Source organism: Poromitra crassiceps (assembly GCF_964638095.1).
Source record: "Poromitra crassiceps genome assembly, chromosome: 5".
Classification (NCBI taxonomy): domain Eukaryota; kingdom Metazoa; phylum Chordata; class Actinopteri; order Beryciformes; family Melamphaidae; genus Poromitra; species Poromitra crassiceps.
In genome coordinates, this window is record NC_139642.1 from 22,449,267 (window position 1) to 22,469,266 (window position 20,000).

Consider the following 20,000-nt stretch of genomic DNA (forward strand, 5'->3'; position numbering starts at 1 on the left):
TGCCTCTTCAATGAGACCCGAAAGCCCCCTAAAATCGAGACTTTGCCACCCCCCTTCCCCCGATGCATAACAGGCTCTGCAACGGGCTAGGTGTGGTCCCCCCATGGACATTATCCCCCATGGACACTATCATACCCACCCCACCCCCTTTATATGTCACTTTGAAGGACTTTTACTGGACATTTTACATTGACATCCCACGGACACTATCCTACCCAAACCACCCCCGCCATTATGTCACTTAAAGGCTATTTACTTTGCACTTTATAATTTATAATTTGACATTGGTTTCTCAGTTGCTCCATCCTCCACTATTGATCTGATCGCTGCACTGCATACTTGCACTAAGTCAAATTCCTCATTTGTAATCCGATTACTCACTATGGCTATTCAAATTAATCTTACATTTTGAATCTGACAGTATGGATTACATCACTAATGATACATCTTCTCTATTCTCTAATCTCTTTCAATTCATTTTAAACATATTAGCATAGCTCTCCATCTTGTTCTCTCCATGTCAATTTGTTCATTTTTACACTCGTGTGTGTGTGTGTGTGTGTGTGTGTGTGTATGTTTCTCTCTCTCTCTCTCTCTCTCTCTCTCTCTGCCTCTCTCAATTCAATAAAAAAAAGGCTTTATTGGCATGGAAAATATGTTTACATTGCCAAAGCAAGTGTGAAACAAAACAAAAATCGAACACAATTATAAATCAAAATGTAGCACAACTATTTGCTAGCCTGTTATAATACAGAGATGTATAAACAGAGCTATATGTATTTCTCTCTCTCTCTCTCCTCTCTCTCTCTCTCTCTCTCTCTCTCTCTCAGCTGGGGGCGTAGGAACAGTTGCTGGCCAGTAGGGGTTTTGGTCTGGCTTGCTGGGATCTTCAGGACAGACGTGTCTGAGTCATAGAGAGAGAGAGAGAGAGTGTGTGTGTGTGTGTGTGTGTGCGCGCGCGTGCGCGTGCGTGCGTGAGTGTGTGCGTGAAGTGAGTGTGTGCACGCAAACGTGCGTGCGTTTGTGTGTGTCAAACACTCTCTCTGTAAGACAGGCTTATTCAGGCAGATCCATACCACACACTTGAACTCCTCCCTCCCTTTAGCCCTTACATGACTCTGTCGCACACACGCATGTTACGATCTCTGAAATATGACAAGTGACATACATGGGGTTGAGGGTAATAATTATGGTCCTACATTTTTCTATTTTTCTTGTTATGACTTGAGATGACTCTTGTTATGATTTGGCCTATATAAAATTGCTTCATTGGTCGATTGATTGATGACTAGGGCGGTCCCAAACGATTATTTTCTTATCGATTAATCTAACGATTCTTTTTTCGATTAGTCGATTAATCTAACGATTATTTTTTATTTAATTTTTTTATTATATAACAATAAATTTACCCAAAACAAATAAATAACCAAAAACTTCTCAATTTCAGTATTTTATTTAACCATCTCATTCTCTTTAACAGTCCAACATAAAATCTCTCAAATAAAATTAAAGCAAGAGCTTGTCCTTAAATAAAATGAATATAGTACAATTCAAAATAAAATAGTAGAATAAATTAAATTGAAGTCACTTTCAGGAGGAATACCAAAAACCTTGTGCAATGTCAACTGAGTTTAGCAGCAGTCCAACATAAAATCATCATCTTACAGCACAATGGTGTGCAATTTTCAGTAACAGTGCTCTTAATTTTGGAGAAAGACAAAATGCTCCATGTAAGATGGTCACACATCATCCAGACACAAGACTGTGTCTGTAGCATCCACACCCAACATCTGGGGCTTGCACCAACTGGTCTTAACTATGCCTGGTCGTAACTCCTACGTCAGTTAAGACCAGTCTTTAGAGTGGACTACTGCACCAACAGGGCTATTACGTCTGGTCTTAACTACTGTACGCTGGTCGTAGCGATGCGCTTCCATGTGAAAGCATGGGAATGCCCACTGGAATGCGGCACGCGACCTGTTTAGAAGAGTGTGCTGACGTCAAATGACGCTGCGCTGATGGGTAAGCGCTAATGTTAGCGGCTAACTGTTACTTGTCGTTACTTTAAATGGCAGTAAAACGCCACTGAATGACCAAATTGATTTAACTTTTAACCATTTCGATTTCCACTTTCCATACGGACCCCCAGTATTGGTTAGTTGTTTATAACGTGACTATATTTATAACGTTTATAACATACTCCGGTTTCCAGTTTATAACTCGGGTCTACAGCCAGAGTGCTGAGGGGTTGTAGCTATTGCGCAACACACAGATTCAGCCCTCAATTATAAACCGCAAACCGGAGTACGTTATAAAGGTTATGAATATAGTCACGACGTTAACAACTAACCAATGCTGGGGGTCCGTATTGAAAGTGGAAATCGAAATGGTTAAAAGTTCTATCAATTTGGTCATTCAGTGGCATTTTACTGCCATGTAAAGTAACGACAAGTAACAGTTAGCCGCTAACATTAGCCACACTATTTTTGGTGTGTGACGATTATGACGCATCGAGGCACGTAGCGCGCGTCGACGTATTTACGTAGTCGACGTCATCGATTACGTCGACTCGCTGGGACAGCCCTATTGATGACACTTAAATTGATGTATGAAATTCAGCACTACACTGCACTTGTGACTGAGTAGCTATAGCTAACGTGATACATGTATCATGATGTAGGCTATAATATAAGAGACTGCTGTGTTTGATTTATCATTCTGTCAGACATGATGACCCCCTGCAGCTTTTAGGCTTGAATGTTGTGCATCCAGAAGGAAGGAAGGAAGGTGAATCATCATCCCTATTGGCACTCTGCTGCATTGTTTTTGGCAATGCAAAAAACCCTCAATTGATATGAAGCTATGATTACATTAGCCTGGCTGAGGGCATCATAAAATTAGCATTAGGCTACTTAAGACTGAATGATGCAGCTGCCAAAGCTTATCTGGCTGGGAAGTACATTAGGCTCCAGTGATTTCCCCGCCTCTTATGGACTTGACATGAGAAGTGTATTGGAGCCATAATGGAGATGAGGCAGAGCAGACTGGAGGATCTAAGGGCCTCAGGACGTCTCATCCCAGGCCCCATTTGTATCAGGGTGCAATCACAGCACCTTGTCCATCTCAACCTCAGACTTCCCAGCAGGCCTGGTGGCTATTGAGCAAAGGATCAACCAAACGACTGGTAACACAGAAGGCTCTTTCACACCGGCCTTGAAAGCCGAAAAATGCACGGAAAATAGGATTCGCGCCTCCGATCTGAAAGTCGTGAACGCGCTTTGGTGGACAATTGTTTTACGCCTTTTGTCCCGCGACGGTAGGTAGTAACAGCGCCGGGTTACCTGGCAACCCGCCTCCATTTGAAAGCGTCGTCGCAGCGAGCTGGAAAAGGTGCGAATGGTCAGCTCATTCATAAAAAGACTACAGGACAAATCACCTCATGTATCAAGAAAGTGCAGGAGTGATAGTAAAAAAAGTAGCCTATACAATCATGACTGCAGGGACGCCAGGAGGAATGCTCTGTGCGGTTAGGCTTTATGCTCAAACGATGTTGACATTAGTAGGTACAATTAACGGATATAATAATAAGCTTCAGAGGGCTATAGCTGTCTGTGGCGAGTTGGTCTGAAGTTATTCCCTCTCGAAATCAGCTCTGTGCATTCCCTTACAAAAACTACTAACGTTAAGTAGTCATGTGCATTTATAGCCTATACTATTCCCCCGACGAACGTTATGCAGACTGCAGCTGTTTGATATGCGGGCGCTCGTTCGTTCATCATACAGTAGCCTAGGCTACACTAACCTATGAAAATATTCATTTGGGCTAGGAGGAGCTGGAAATCCCTCCGCTCGCCTTTCAATCCGGGAGCAGGGGATTTCACCTGAAAGTACACAGCAGCACGGGAATGTGGCCGTGCTGCTTGGCTCGTGTGAAAGCAATTTCTGTGGCGAGGGTGCGGTCTTTGCGGGACTCCTAAACGGCAATTTTTGCGCGATCTGTGTGTGAAAGAGCCTAGAGACACATGGCATTTGCATGTTTCAGGTTTGAAAGAAGTTCAGTGTGGCCGGGGTTCGAACCCGGGGACCTTCTTGTTGGCACCATGCCGTCAATGACACAGCCCCTACGTACCACACATTCCTCCTAATCCAACCCTGTTTCTAAACGCACCACCTCTGGCCACGGAAATAGCAAACATCAGTCCTGTGTGCCAGTGACTGCCATGTGTCTGGATTCATGACAAAAGTCACGTGTAAGGAAACCTTTGAACTGTACTGCATAGGGGTGTCACGATACACTCAGTTCACGATACGATACGTATCACGATACTGGGTTCACGATAACGATACGATACGATACGATTTTAACAATATTTTTTTAAACTTGAATAATGACAATATATGACTGGAAAAGTAGTATTTTATTTGAAATGCACAAATACAAAACATGCTATTGTGGGAAATTGTTATTACAATAACAACTAGAAAAAACATGAGATTGGAGATAAGGCTTATCTTGAAATAGAATGAGTTACACCGTCACTTAGATTTACTTTGAACTAAAAGGTTTCTCAGCAGTATAAATTCTCATTATGCATCTTCAGTTTTTCTTCAAACTCAAACAACAAGACTTTTCTTAGTCTATTTTTTATGCTTCAGTTTTTCCTGTCAAGTAAACAGTTTTGCCAGAAACTCAATTGAATGGTTTCTCTCCTGTATAACTTCTCATGTGTCTCTTCAGAGACTTGTTCAACTGAACTACTTTCCACACATTGAACTTCAACAAACAAAGACGTTTCTTAGTCTATTTTTGGAAAAAAAAAAAAAAAATTTTTTTTTTTTTTTTGCAATATGAGATTTCATCTCAACGATACATATCGTGACGTTTTACTATCGCGAAATTTCGTGGGACGATATATTGTGACACCCCTAGTACTGCATGATGATGACGTCTGGAAGTCCACAGTAGTCTCACTCACTTAGGCTCCGACTGCAGCCAGTGACTCCAACCTGTCCAACCAGTAATGGAGTGAAACAAGGATAGCAGACAGGGAGAGAGGGAGATATAAAGAGGCAGTCCCCCCCTCTCATAAATTGATGAGTTGAATAAATAAATGAAGAATCTTCCAGTCACGACCTACTTCTCTACTGTTTCTTCTCCCCATTGAAAAGCTCAAGCGATGAAATAATCCTATCCCACTTTGCAACTCAATCAAAAAACAATGTGGGAGGCAGCCAAGAGTTTGACATAATGCTGTGTCATGTGTCAGAGACAGAGTCACTCGATGTAGCACTTTGGCTCAAAAAGTGACTCTGCATAATGCAGAATAGCTCATCTCCTGCTGAACATTTTATGGGTGATTTGCCCTTGATGTGCATCTCCAATATCGTGAGCGGCGAGCACAGATATTCTTTTCTGTATATCTCAACACTACTGTCATGTAATAAAGGCATTGAGGCATTCATTGGCGTTGAGCAACGCTATTTCTAGTATTAATAAAAAGAATATCACAACTTCACCTGAGACAACATAGGCTGCAAGAACCCAGCAGGAAACAGGACCAGGTGTATACACACCTCAGTATCTCAGGTACTGGGATATTGAGCTATCCCAGGTAGCCCAGCTATCTTATTAAGCTTTTGTCATAATTGGCATAGAGACACTGTGGAGCGCGTCATCATTCAGAAACCACGCCCAAAACGGGGGGGAAAAACACAAACTCTCGTCCAATCCTGGCGTTCTCCTATGTCGCGTGCATGGTCGGGTGTTGCACAAAAAGATCGTATATACGGAAGATGAACACTCCAACTTACTTCATTGACAGCAACATCCACATTTTTCTTCTCGTCAATTCTCAATGGCTTCCTTGTTTTCCTCGGGAGTACAAAAAAACTTTAACTGGCGATTTTTTACATTTGTTGTCTGCGCAGCCCCACCACACAACAGCTTTTAGCTATGATTAATTCAAGGAAAATGACGCTGGTGTGTGGAAATGAACGGAGCTTTTCCCCCGTGATGGGCGTGGCCTATTTCATGCAGTGTCTCTATTAGAGCTTATATAGTTTATTGAAAATAGTGCAATGAGTCAGGGTTTGATCATTAACCCATTGATACCTGATGCAGCATTTGTGTGTGTATCCCTTTAAGACCGCGAACAGCGTCATATGCGGTTCGCGGTCTTAAAGGGATACACACACAAATGAGGGATATACACGCAAATGCTGCATCAGGTATCAATGGGTTAATGCATCAACTATTTCCTCAGCAGGGATCTTTGCCTTACAAAACTCAGTTTTTCCGCCTGTACTCGAAAGCTTCATGTTATTATTACTGCTTATTACTGAGTATTGTTGTTTTTCTCCTTCAAATTACATTATTATTGCTCTTGTGTGGTTTTGATCTTATGCCATGTTTCATATCATGTTATTTTGCTCATATGTATGTCCTGGTTCTGATCTTATGCTTTGTTTCATGTTTCATATTGTGTTATTTTGCTCATACATGTCCTGCGGAGCCTCTCGGGCTAAATCCTGCAGTCCTGTGGAGCCTCTCGGGCTAACTCCTGCAGTCCTGTGGAGCCTCTCGGGCTAACTCCTGCAGTCCTGTGGAGCCTCTCGGGCTAACTCCTGCAGTCCCGCGGAGCCTCTCGGCCTCTCTGTCGGACCTCCTCCTCCACCTTTGACCCTCCTGAACCCTCCGCTCCTCATCCACTGTTCCCCTCCCCGTTCCTCCATCCAAACTTCGCAGCTTCGGCGATCAAGCCTTCTCCAGAGCTGCCCCCCGTCTCTGGAACCCTCTCCCCCAGCCCGTCCGAGACTCACCTTCACTCACCATCTTCAAATCCTGCCTAAAAACCTACCTGTTCTCCCAGGCATACAGTACAACCTCCCCTACCCATAATCCCCCCCCCCCCCCCCCCCCCCACACACACACACACTTCTACCCGGCCCCTCCCCCTCTCCTTCTATGTCTCCCTGCCTACCTCCCTTTTATTCTCTATCTGCTCCTCCTCCCTCATTTCTCCTGTTCCTCTTATCTGTTTTTGTGTTGACTCATATTGTCAGCGTATAAGTCCCACGAATGATTATTATTATTATCATTAAGAATTCCACACAAGTGTACTTGTGCAACCGGAGTGACAATAAGCATCTTGAATCTCTTGAGTCCAGTGGAATCTCAACACAGTCCTTTACCGTGTCAACAAAGCTCGGTGCTGCCAGCTTCTTCTGTTGCTTTTTCCCTGCTCGCCCTCATCCTCCCTCTGACCCTCATCGCCCTCTCCAGGCCTGGTCTTATACAGCGACGGAGTAAAGCGAGCCCCCGTGCTGCCTAGGGGGGCTCTCCCTCCACCGTCTCCTCATTAGAACCCATGGAGTTGGAGCGGGGGTGAAGCCATTAGCCGGCGTGTGGAGGGCACTCGCCAACTCACAGCCCGGGCAGAGACAGGGGAGATGGGGGGGGGGGGGGGGGGGGTGAGGGCAGAGACAGGGGAGATGGGGGGGGGGTGAGGGCAGAGACAGGGGGGATGGTGGGGGAGGTGAGGGCAGAGACAGGGGGGATGGTGGGGGAGGTGAGGGCAGAGACAGGGGGGGTGGTGGGGGAGGTGAGGGCAGAGACAGGGGGGATGGTGGGGGAGGTGAGGGCAGAGATGGGGGGGAGGTGAGGGCAGAGACGGGGGGGGAATGGTGGGGGAGGTGAGGGCAGAGACGGGGGGGGGATGGTGGGGGAGGTGAGGGCAGAGACAGGGGGGATGGTGGGGGAGGTGAGGGCAGAGAGACAGGGGGGATGGTGGGGGAGGTGAAGGCAGAGAGACAGGGGGGATGGTGGGGGAGGTGAGGGCAGAGAGACAGGGGGGATGGTGGGGGAGGTGAAGGCAGAGACAGGGGGGATGGTGGGGGAGGTGAGGACAGAGAGACGGGGGGATGGTGGGGGAGGTGAAGGCAGAGAGACAGGGGGGATGGTGGGGGAGGTGAGGGCAGAGACAGGGGGGATGGTGGGGGAGGTGAAGGCAGAGAGACGGGGGGGATGGTGGGGGAGGTGAGGGCAGAGACAGGGGGGATGGTGGGGGAGGTGAGGGCAGAGACGGGGGGGATGGTGGGGGAGGTGAGGGCAGAGAGACGGGGGGATGGTGGGGGAGGTGAGGGCAGAGAGACAGGGGGGATGGTGGGGGAGGTGAGGGCAGAGACAGGGGGGATGGTGGGGGAGGTGAGGGCAGAGAGACGGGGGGATGGTGGGGGAGGTGAGGGCAGAGAGACGGGGGGATGGTGGGGGAGGCGAGGGCAGAGACGGGGGGGATGGTGGGGGAGGTGAGGGCAGAGAGATGGGGGGATGGTGGAGGAGGTGAGGGCAGAGAGACGGGGGGATGGTGGGGGAGGTGAGGGCAGAGATGGTGGGGGATGGTGGGGGAGGTGAAGGCAGAGAAACAGGGGGGATGGTGGGGGAGGTGAGGACAGAGAGACGGGGGGATGGTGGGGGAGGTGAGGGCAGAGAAACAGGGGGGATGGTGGGGGAGGTGAGGGCAGAGATGGTGGGGGATGGTGGGGGAGGTGAAGGCAGAGAAACAGGGGGGATGGTGGGGGAGGTGAGGACAGAGAGATGGGGGGATGGTGGGGGAGGTGAAGGCAGAGATGGGGGGATGGTGGGGGAGGTGAAGGCAGAGATGGGGGGATGGTGGGGGAGGTGAAGGCAGAGATGGGGGGGATGGTGGGGGAGGTGAAGGCAGAGAAACAGGGGGGATGGTGGGGGAGGTGAGGACAGAGAGATGGGGGGATGGTGGGGGAGGTGAAGGCAGAGATGGGGGGATGGTGGGGGAGGTGAAGGCAGAGATGGGGGGATGGTGGGGGAGGTGAAGGCAGAGATGGGGGGGATGGTGGGGGAGGTGAAGGCAGAGATGGGGGGATGGTGGGGGAGGTGAAGGCAGAGATGGGGGGATGGTGGGGGAGGTGAAGGCAGAGATGGGGGGATGGTGGGGGAGGTGAAGGCAGAGATGGGGGGATGGTGGGGGAGGTGAAGGCAGAGACGGGGGGATGGTGGGGGAGGTGAAGGCAGAGATGGGGGGATGGTGGGGGAGGTGAAGGCAGAGATGGGGGGATGGTGGGGGAGGTGAAGGCAGAGAGATGGGGGGATGGTGGGGGAGGTGAAGGCAGAGAGACAGGGGGGATGGTGGGGGAGGTGAAGGCAGAGAGACAGGGGGGATGGTGGGGGAGGTGAAGGCAGAGAGACGGGGGGATGGTGGGGGAGGTGAAGGCAGAGAGACAGGGGGGATGGTGGGGGAGGTGAAGGCAGAGAGACAGGGGGGATGGTGGGGGAGGTGAAGGCAGAGAGACAGGGGGGATGGTGGGGGAGGTGAAGGCAGAGAGACGGGGGGGATGGTGGGGGAGGTGAGGGCAGAGAGACAGGGGGGATGGTGGGGGAGGTGAAGGCAGAGAGACAGGGGGGATGGTGGGGGAGGTGAAGGCAGAGAGACAGGGGGGATGGTGGGGGAGGTTTACTGTATGTAGATCAGCCCTCCAGCGTTGAGGATGATGTGCTCTTTTCTTTTCCTTCATCAGCAGTGCCTGCATCTCTTTTATCTTTAGATGGGCTGGAGGAGAGAGAGAGGGACAGAGGGAGGAGGAAGTCAAGGTGCTGCGTTCTGTGGGGGTAGTTGAGTGGTTATTGTAGTTCTGTCGGGGTAGTTGAGTGGTTATTGTAGTTCTGTGGGGGTAGTTGAGTGGTTATTGTAGTTCTGTGGGGGTAGTTGAGTGGTTATTGTAGTTCTGTGGGGGTAGTTGAGTGGTTATTGTAGTTCTGTGGGGGTAGTTGAGTGGTTATTGTAATTCTGTGGGGGTAGTTGAGTGGTTATTGCAGTTCTGTGGGGGTAGTTGAGTGGTTATTGTAGTCACAGAGTGGAGCAGTGGACTAGTCTCACAGTAGCTTCCGTTCACATGCTTGTGTCTTCAGATGATGTGCCAGGCAGAATGGAACTACAAGAGAGCTGTCAGTGGAGCCCAGGTCAGTGCGAGGGCAACAGGAGAAAGAGTGTGTGTTTGGCATCATTTTTTGCTGCAGCTGCTTGAAAACCTCAGTGGTTAGCACTGTTGCCTCACAGCAAGAAGGTCCCGGGTTCAAACCCTGGTCCGTCCCAGGTCCTTTCTGTGTGGAGTTTGCATGTTCTCCCTGTGTTCATGTGGGTTTTCTCCGGGTGCTCCGGTTTCCTCCCAAAGACATGTATGTTAGGGTTAATACTCCTGTCAGTGCCCCTGACCAAGGCACTGGCTAAAGAACTGGAGTTGGTCCCCGGGCGCTGCACTGCGGCTGCCCACTGCTCCTAGTTCTAGGAAGGTTCCTAGTAGAGGATGGGTCAAATAAAGGATAATTTAACTTGACTGCAATGGCTATGGAAAAATTGTGCTTGACTCATTGCTCTCAAAGATGAAGTAACATAGTATAAGCTTTAGTTTGAGTGCCCTGCAGTGTTCAGATTTGAAGTGTCAAAATGATTTACCCAGAGGTTCTGTGGTATTGATGCCAGACTGTCTGTACCTGAAGCTCCTCATATTCAGTAGCTGTATTCTCTCAAAGATGTTTTATAGTGAAGCTAAAGTGATGTTGAAACCAGGCCACAGGATTAGTTCCTGAGCATGTGCTTATCACCTTATCACCTTATTCAGGCCCAAGTCAACCTTGAGCACTATGCAGGGTAGACATTCCAAACAAGATGGATACTAGCTGGCACTGGGATTGAACTTGCGACCTTCCAGTAGGCGATATTTTTTTCCCCATGATGGCGAAGGCTAGGCGAAGGCATGACCCGCCCCTCTCTGCCTCTGATTGGCTGACTGTACTCGGCTGCTCCCACCTTCTTTCCAGGCGAGCCAGAAGTATCTCAAACGAGCCTAAACATCTATAGTTTCATTCAATGTCACGATGCAGCGGGGGGAAAAGTAGGCTACTTCCAAGCATGATTCCTATAGATATTAGTGGTGTGTTTGCTGGACAGCTAACATTCATACATGACTGCAGTTAGTTGTTGCTGAGGCTATGCTCATCTAAGCATTTGTTCATAACGTGAGCAGCAGGTGCAAAACAATCATTAAATCAACAAGCATGAGATACTTCATTATATGGAACGTTACAATTGCAAACCCTATATCTGAGTTATTTAGGCCTACTTATAGCCTATTGCACAGACGTGTATTTGTTTCTTGTCATTCCAAATTTAATCACATTGTTGCTCTGATTAATATTTCAATTCAAATACATGTCACTCTTGTGTTAGAATGAGTTGAATTAAAGTTCACTGTAAATGGGCATTGACACTGTTTTTATATAACCCTTGATCAATTCTCATTCATCTTTTATCTTTTCTTTTTTATTTGTCTGTAGGCTACATACGTGCACTGCCAAGAGTAGCGGCAGCATTATAAACCAGAGACCAGACTATATCAAAAACATAAACACTCAGTGGCGTCTTTCGTGCATATCGCTTCCAGTAGAGCTAAATCGCTCCAGTAGATCACGGAAACGCGGACGGAATCGCGGAATTGGCCAATAAAAATGGAATCAACTGTAAAACGTGGAATACTGCAGAATTTGCCATAAGTGGGCTGAAATTCAACAACTCAACAGGCTAAACTGTAACAAGTTCACAATTATATCAGCAACAACGTACCATTCACGCCAGTATGGGAGCAGCCATCTTAACTCTTCTTCTACTGTGTCATTCTGTCGTTCTTTTCACAGCATCTCAACAGTGACTACTTTACGATAGTGTGCCTCGTAGTGGACTGTAGAATACATGTAAATGACAGAACACAACAGAAGTCTGTCTGTCATCTGACTGTCTAAAAACTCTGAAGTGAATGTTTTATTCACAGTTTCTTCTTTATAGAAGCACTCAATAGTCGTGTTTCCATTACCCTCATAAATGCGCAAAATCTAAATATCGCAATAGAAATTGGGTAATGGAAACACGTAAATTTCGCAAAATCGCAAAACGTTTTTGCGCTCTCATGAGGTGGTTTTTCAGACGTGTCGATATAGCAGTTTATCGCAAAAGTGTAATGGAAACAGTTTTTTCGCATTAGCACGTCATGTGACCCATTCTGCTTTGGAAAAGCAGCGAAAAATGAGGAAGAAACGGTTCGATAAGCCGTGGCAAAACCTCCGCAGCAATGGAAAACTTTGAAGCAACGCTAGCAGAAAGACGAGTGTTATGCAAAATAAATATAAAATAGATAATGTTTAATGGCAGAAATCGGTCCATGGTGACAGGCTGCCTGTGTGCGCGCATTTGGCACAGCGCGAGATAAGGGATGAAAAGCAAGCACACACCGATGCGGTGCGTGCTCCTGACTGAAGTGAATACAGTGACTGTGAGTAATACATTACACACGTTTCAGGTGCAGTGTTATAATTATAATAGCTACACAAAATTGTGATTATTGACAAATCAGCCTTTTCCCCCCTCCATCTCTAAATCGGACCAGTTGTAGGCTATTAGGCTATTAGGCTTTTTTCCTCTGCCTGTCGCGCTCACTGCATTCACCGCAGCCAGCAACATTTTGCAACTAATTTTATTTTGAATTGATAATCAGGCTCGTTTATATGTGTTGTAACTTCATGTTGTGATTTGCATTGACCATTGGTTGGATTTGAGCATGCAGGGGACGGGATATGGGGCAGATCCACTGTGGCAGGCAGCTGCTGGTAGGCTAATGGGAATTGCGTTCAGGTGACCAAACTCGACTTCAATGGAAACGCCTACAAGTCGCAATTGTACATTGTCGAAGTTGTAGAAATATCGCAATTATTTTGCGAAAAACTGTAATGGAAACACAGCTAATGAGAAGCTTATCAGCACTTTACAAACACAAAATTTAAATAATTTGAATAGAATGTTTTGCATGGTCATCTGCTGTATTTCTCACTTGATGCACTTGTTAAAAATTGTGCATGGTTGTGTACATTTAGTGTTATATCTTATTACATTTATTCATTCCCACTTATTAGACACTATTTCCGATGGTAAAATTAGCGTAAAAATCAAAACACGGAATTCAGAAAAAATTAAACGGAAAAAAATGAATTTGGGAACAAAGGATGGATTTCATATGGCTCTACCTTCCAGTCACAGGGCAGGCTCCCTAAGGTGACATTTCATTGTGAACATGTGAGAAAGGTAGAGTCATTTTATAGAGTTCTGTTTTTTGTGTTTTATGTTTTATGGGGACAACGGATGGAAATTAGCCTCGTGCTAAATCTGGCAATTTTTACACTTTTACTATGTCCCAGGTTTTACTATCTGTTTCTGTGGTTTCTGTGTTCATAAATTTTGCACTGTCCCGTCCAAATAAACTAATAAAATACAATAAATAGAGTCACAGTATATAGACAGGAAAGCAGGGACAGAGAGAGCGGAGGACAGGCAGCAAATGACCGCAGGTCGGATTTGAACCTGGGTCGCTGCAGGAAGGACCATGCCTTAGTGGTACTTACTGACTATTTTGGACAGAGATTTTTCAGGCCAAGTCAACCTTGAGCGCTATGCAGTATCTGGCTTGATTCAAAATTCCAAACAAGATGGATACTACTGTAGCTGGCACAGTGATTGAACTTGTAACCTAACAAGCTCAGCAAACTCCCTAACCCAAGTCGTAGGATAGTCAAGTCAAGTCAAGTCAAGTCAAGTCAAGTCAAGTTTATTTATATAGCCCTAATTCACAAGCATGTCTCAGAGGGCTTCACAGAAAGTATGTCTAGCTGATTCTAGCTGACACAACAGTAGCAAGAATATACAGAATAAAGATAACATTTTGAACAATTGATAGAGAAATATAGAAAATATAGAAATGAAGGATAGAGCAGAGGAGAGAGCAGGAGAAGGGAGGAGAGCAGGGGGAATGTGAGAGAGTGATGGGGTGGGGAGGGAATGGGAAATGTTGGAGGGTATAGGAGGTGGGGAAGGAGCAAGAGGAGAGAGCAGGAGAGGGGAAAGGGGGGGGGGAGCGGGGGTGTGTGTGGGGGAGAAGAGAGCAGGGGGAGGGAGGAGGTGGGGAGAGAATGGGAAATGTGGGAGAGGAGAGAGCGTATGGAAAGGTATGGGTGTATAGAGGAGTATGGGAGACTATATGGAGAGAACAGGGAAAGGAGGGCTAGCTGACACAACATTAACAAATTACAGTAGTAATAATAACACATAGATAGAGGCTTTATAGCGTCCAAGATCTGACATGATATGATGTACACACACAGATTATAGCCTCCTAAGGAGTAGGGGTGGGGGGGGGAGAATCAATACAGTATAGTATCTTGTGGGCAATATATTGTATCGTATCGAATGCCAAGTATCATGATATTTTATTATACAAATTGTCAAGTGCATGCAACATTTATGACAGGCTTTTATCACAGTGTTGGTCCCTCTGTCTGCTTCACAATCCCATTTTGCTGCAATAAAAATGATTGAAGGGAGATGAACAGATTGGAAACGTTATCTCATTAGATAAAACATGTTGACAAAGGTTTTTCCATTGGGGACATCATTTTCAGTAGACAAAAGGTAATAAATCATAATCGCAAATTCGCAATATGGCAATACTCAATATATCGCAATACTATCGTATCGGGACTTAAGCATCGTGATAATATCGTATCGTGGTGCATGTGGTGATTTCCCCACCCCTACTAAGGAGGGTCTATTTTGCACAAGCTTCATGCTTCTGTTCCCAGTACAGCATGGGCACGTGCGCACACACACAAGTGTCACGCATGTGCGCCCACACACACACACACACACACACACACACACACACACACACACACACATCGTGGTCACGGTCAGTATACCATGAAAGCTACAGTATGCTAGGCTGCTGCATTTTTCGTTTCCTCCCTTGCTGTTATATTCTCACCAGGATTTCCACCTTTCTTTTGTGGAGTTTTGTACCGTTACAGTTCTGTGCTTTGTAACCGTGCACTATTGCTATAAGCTCGTCATTGTTGTGTCTGGAACAGCACCTCGGTTACGTAACATTTTGAAATATATGTAATGCATTCCAGATATTGGTCCTTTAGCCAACAACAAAGCCTGCATCTCCGCTGCTGCGTCGTACAATAAATAGACTTTTAATCAATCAATAAAGTACCTGGGTTTCCTGATGTGGAACGCAATGTTCTGATAATGCACCATTACTCACTGCTTGGTTGTCATGCATCGACGGCCATCACAGGAAACACTTGACAAGTCGCGTGGGCGTAGTAGTATTACTCTGGCCCAACTCGGCCCCAAACAACTATTTTATAGTCCACGCACGAGTCACTTTGTTCTTTGCCCTGACGTAGCCTAGCAACCCAGGTAACTTCAATACAACCGATTCCTCTATAATGTAGGTCTTCCCATCCCTGAAGCACCTGCGATTATTCGCAATTGGCAGATGCAAGAAGAAGCAAGGGGCGGGCGAGAGGAGAGCGAGGGCAAGGGGAGGTTCGTGTGCGTTTGTAGCCTGTGAGGCAGAAGAGGAGAGCAGAGGAGAGGGGGAGGAAGCGTGTGTGTGTGTGTGGGGAGTACTACTGAAATGTCAGCCTGCATTGGAGAGAGACTCCACTCTTACAACAACCGTGACGTTTGAACTAGAAGAAGAAGGGGAGAGATTGCAAGGCTGCTGTGTCGTCCACAGGAATCCAGATAGATAGAAACAGGTTTGGGATTGAGCGCTTTGGTTCAGATTGGACGCAAATAATGCAGAGGAGGCACTCAGCAAGTATCATGGGGCGCCATCAGGACACGGCACATCCTCCCAAACAGGTTCAGTATTGGCTTAATTGAAGTCTCTCCCCTCTGTGTGTCCTGGTGTGTGTGTGTGTGTGTGTGTGTGTGTGTGTGTGTGTGTGTGTGTGTGTGTGTGTGTGTGTGTGTGTGTGTGTGTGCCTGAAGGTGCTTGTTTCTATGGGTGTGTGTGTGTGTGTGTGCAGAATTAAAGAGAAACAGCCATTGAATCAGTGGTGATGTGATGATTCAAATGGGACAAGTTGTCTTGAGGCAGTTATTGTCTAAATCAGCCTCTCTTGATACAGGTGTAAAGCCGTGTTGAGAGATCTAATGTCAGTATTGTTCTCAAATGGTTATTATTATTGTTGAAGGTGTCTTCTAGAGAGGAAACCATATGAACATTTCATATCACCATTATAGTCACCAAAATTATCACGGTTATCAGTATTATCACAGTATTGTTAAAATGTGCAGAAAATGTTCAAAAAGTACTAATACACACACACAGAACTCATTTCACAGATTTTTATATTGAGAACTCGGACGCAAAAAGGATTGATACACTCACTGAAATCATTTCTCCAAGGCTGCGCGTCTGCATCTGGGAGACGGTTGCCAACTTTGGTTGATGATGGACAGTATATAACCATGTTTTTCAAAGCGTACAGTTATCGTAAGCAATTTGATCACGGTTATCATTCAAAACCGGTTCTGGTTTCATCCCTAGTGTCTTTAGGTGGGTACTAGCAAAGTGTTATCTGAGGATAGAGCCCACTACATCATCCGAAGGTTGCATAGTTTCCTTATCTTCTTCTCTTACACATAATGAACAATTACGTCAATATGTATCGATTTGGAGTTGACATTTACATGTTGTGGACATGTGAGAAAGCCAGACTCAATGAAAAATAACACGGTTACAAATAGACTACATGGTGGTCAAAGGAGTTCATGGACCTTCATTGATAAAAGTAAGTCACAGTTCAGCTAGCCCACGCTCCTCCTCACACCTCATAGATTGACAAATTGACGTGCACGTTTGTTTGGGGTTATAGTATCCTTAATGTGAATCTGAAATATCCATGAGCTTGAAGCATCTATTCTACCATCCATTCTCATTCTTCTGTATCCAGGACGTCTTGGCCTCTGGCATGCTTTGTTGGCTACTTCTGCAACTGAAATGAGTGACCAAAAGTGTCTAGCTTCACTGTTCAATAAAGCTGCTGTTCACTAGCAGGAGAACTGAAGTTCTGCATGACACCTGCCCATTCATATTTTAATTTGTGAGAAATTGCAAATTCAAAAAAAATGTGCTGAAATACCCCCAATACTTATTGATGTTCTTAGTTCATAATTGACTGGTCAAAGAGTCTGGGACTTTATTCCAATAGGTGTAAGATATAAAGTCTGTTCTGTTTGAGTCATCACATTGTGGACGAAACAGTAGTTCCCCATTAACTATATTCTTCAACCATTATTTGCCCATAAGGAAGGACGCTTCCGCATGATGTCATTTTGTAATCGTCTTTCTGTTTTAGACCCCGGAAGTAGATTATGCCTATCGTAATCATTTTTAGACTTGCCAAAAAGCTGTTTTCAAGAAAAAACATTTTTTTTTTTTAAGTTTTAATATTTTTTCGGATGAGAAGAACATAACATTCCAAATATGTGAAATGTGACCAGCTTATCAGAATAACGCCTATTTGGACATTTTTAACGAGCAGCGAGGAGCGCTGACTCTGTGATCGCCGGTCAGACTAGCTAGTATCTGTCAACCCCTACTGTACTGGCAGTGAGAAAACACTGTCGACGTGCTTTTGTAAGTAACGTTAAATGCCAACCGGGTAACAGCCATCGGCTCCTCGCAGCAGTAACGCTACGAACATGTCACTGAAGTTGGCCGCAGTGTAGCTTCTGAATGTTGCCAAACTTCATTCATAGTGACGTTTTGTTTTGAATTTGGCCGCCAACCTAGCGCTGAACCGGAAGAACAAATACAATTGCGTCTAACACGGAAGAGAAAAAGGGGGCGGGGCTGCATAAGGTGAATAGATAGCATGTTTACTAGGGCTGTGCCGATTCACTTATCTCCCGATTCGATACTATCACGATACTTTGGTGCCGATTCGATATATATTGCGATTCACGATTATTGCGATTCTACGATTATTGCGATTCGATATTACGATTTATTGCGATTTTTGTTTATTTTTTTCTTTTATTTTTTCAGTTTGTTTGCTTTTTTACACTAGATTAGAACATGGGAAAAGTTGAATCATACACTAGAGACTGTATATTATATATCATGAGTAGGGCTGGGCGATATAGTTAAAAACAGGGGCGGACTGGGATCATAATTCAGGCCGGGCATTAGATACCAAGCAGGCCAGGCCGATATGGGCCAACGCGCGTGAAATTTGGGCCGTTTGAAGCCAGATTTGGGTCCAATTTTACAATGAGATGCACCCACTTTAACCCTGAAGTGTAATTATTACTTCAGACTAACTAATAAAGTAATAAAACCACTAGTAAACCAGTAGGCGGCGCCTGGCCTGCTGTTCAGTGAGTGGCCTGACTGCAAGCACCCAAAAAAAAAAAAAAAAAAAAATTTTTTTTTTTTTTTTTTAATTTGCGATTATCGATTCTGGAATAAAAGATCGATCCAAAAAATCGTGACATTAAAAATCGCGATACTTAGGTGAATCGATTTTTTCCCCCACCCCTAATGTTTACTACAGAAGTGCTGTGCTGTAGTATTTAGTGTTCTAGATTAGAGGAGGAGCTCATCTGGTCTGCTAGAGTGAACTGTTCTCTTTTTCACTTGATTGGCCAGGGCCTGCCTGTGGACTCCACTCAACTCATCTCTCTGTGTCTCTCTCTCTCTCTCTCATATTCTCTCTCTCTCTCTCTATCTCTCTCTCTCTCTCTCATATTCTCTCTCTCTCTGTCTCTTTCTGTCTATCTCTCTCTCTCATATTCTCTCTCTCTCTCTCTCTCTCTCTCATATTCTCGCTCTCTCTCTCTCATATTCTCTCTCTCTCTCTCTGTCTCATATTCTCTCTCTCTCTCTCTATCTCTCTCTCTCTCTCTCTCATATTCTCTCTCTCTCTGTCTCTTTCTGTCTATCTCTCTCTCTCATATTCTCTCTCTCTCTCTCTCATATTCTCGCTCTCTCTCTCTCTCATATTCTCTCTCTCTCTCTGTCTCATATTCTTTCTCTCTCTCTCTCTCTCTCTCTCTCTCATATTCTCTCTCTCTCTGTCTGTTTCTGTCTATCTCTCTCTCTCTCTCTCTCTCATATTCTATCTCTCTCTCTCTCTCTCATATTCTCTCTCTCTCTCTATCTCTCATATTCTCTCTCTCTCTCTCTCTCTGTCTCTTTCTGTCTATCTCTCTATCTCTCTCTCTCTGTCATATTCTCTCTCTCTCTCTCTGTCTCATATTCTCTCTCTCTCTCTCTCTCTCTCTCATATTCTCTCTCTGTCTCTTTCTGTCTATCTCTCTCTCTCTCCCACCATCTGCCCAGTGCTTCCTTTATGCCTGATCGGCCTGCTATCTCTGAGCTGCATGTCTCTCAGGAGAGAGCTGTGGGGGAGGTGGGGGCAAACTGAAACAGAGGGAAGTAGCAGATATGGAGGAAGAGGAGGAGGAGGAACAGTTGATGGGAGGAAAGAGAGAGAGCGATCATCAGTGCCATCGTTGTCTATTCGTCGATATCAGCATGATGGCTACCCCGCTGGAAGGAGCTCTGAACTAGTCTAGAGTTGGACAGTAGCTTACAGTACACCCTCCTGTCAATCATTCCTCCTCATCATCATCATCAAAAGGGAGTAAATAGGCTCTGTGTGTCTGTCTGTTTGTTTAAATTTGTCCCACTGATGAGTAGAGATGGAACGATATGAACATTTCATATCACGATTATACTGACCAAAATGATCACGGTTATCAATATTATCACGGTTTGTTAAAATGTGCTGAAAAATGTTCAAAAAGTACTAATACACTCACAGAAATCATTTCACCAAGTTGTATGAAATCATTTCTCCAAGGCTGCACGTTTGCATCTGGGAGACGGTTGCCAACTTTGTTTGATGATGTACAGTATTTACCATGTTTTTCAAAGCACTGTAATCATGGTACCACGGTACCACGGTTTTAATGATAATGACAATTTGAAACGGTGCGGTTATCGTTACATCCCTACTGATGATGTCACAATGTCTATGACATTATCAGTGATGTCATCAGTGA

The 20,000-nt window shown here is 45.6% G+C and overlaps 1 protein-coding gene across 1 annotated transcript in view; it reads left to right on the forward strand.

The window, feature by feature from the left end:
* Window positions 1–20,000, forward strand: part of pde3a (phosphodiesterase 3A, cGMP-inhibited) — a gene marked incomplete at its 3' end in the record, with an annotated part of 89,066 nt that overhangs the window by 27,049 nt on the left and 42,017 nt on the right. Inside the window, exon 2 of the mRNA XM_083637452.1 lies at window positions 9,941–9,991. Coding sequence (XP_083493578.1) covers window positions 9,941–9,991 — 51 coding nt within the window. The remainder of the gene's footprint in view (window positions 1–9,940; window positions 9,992–20,000) is intronic.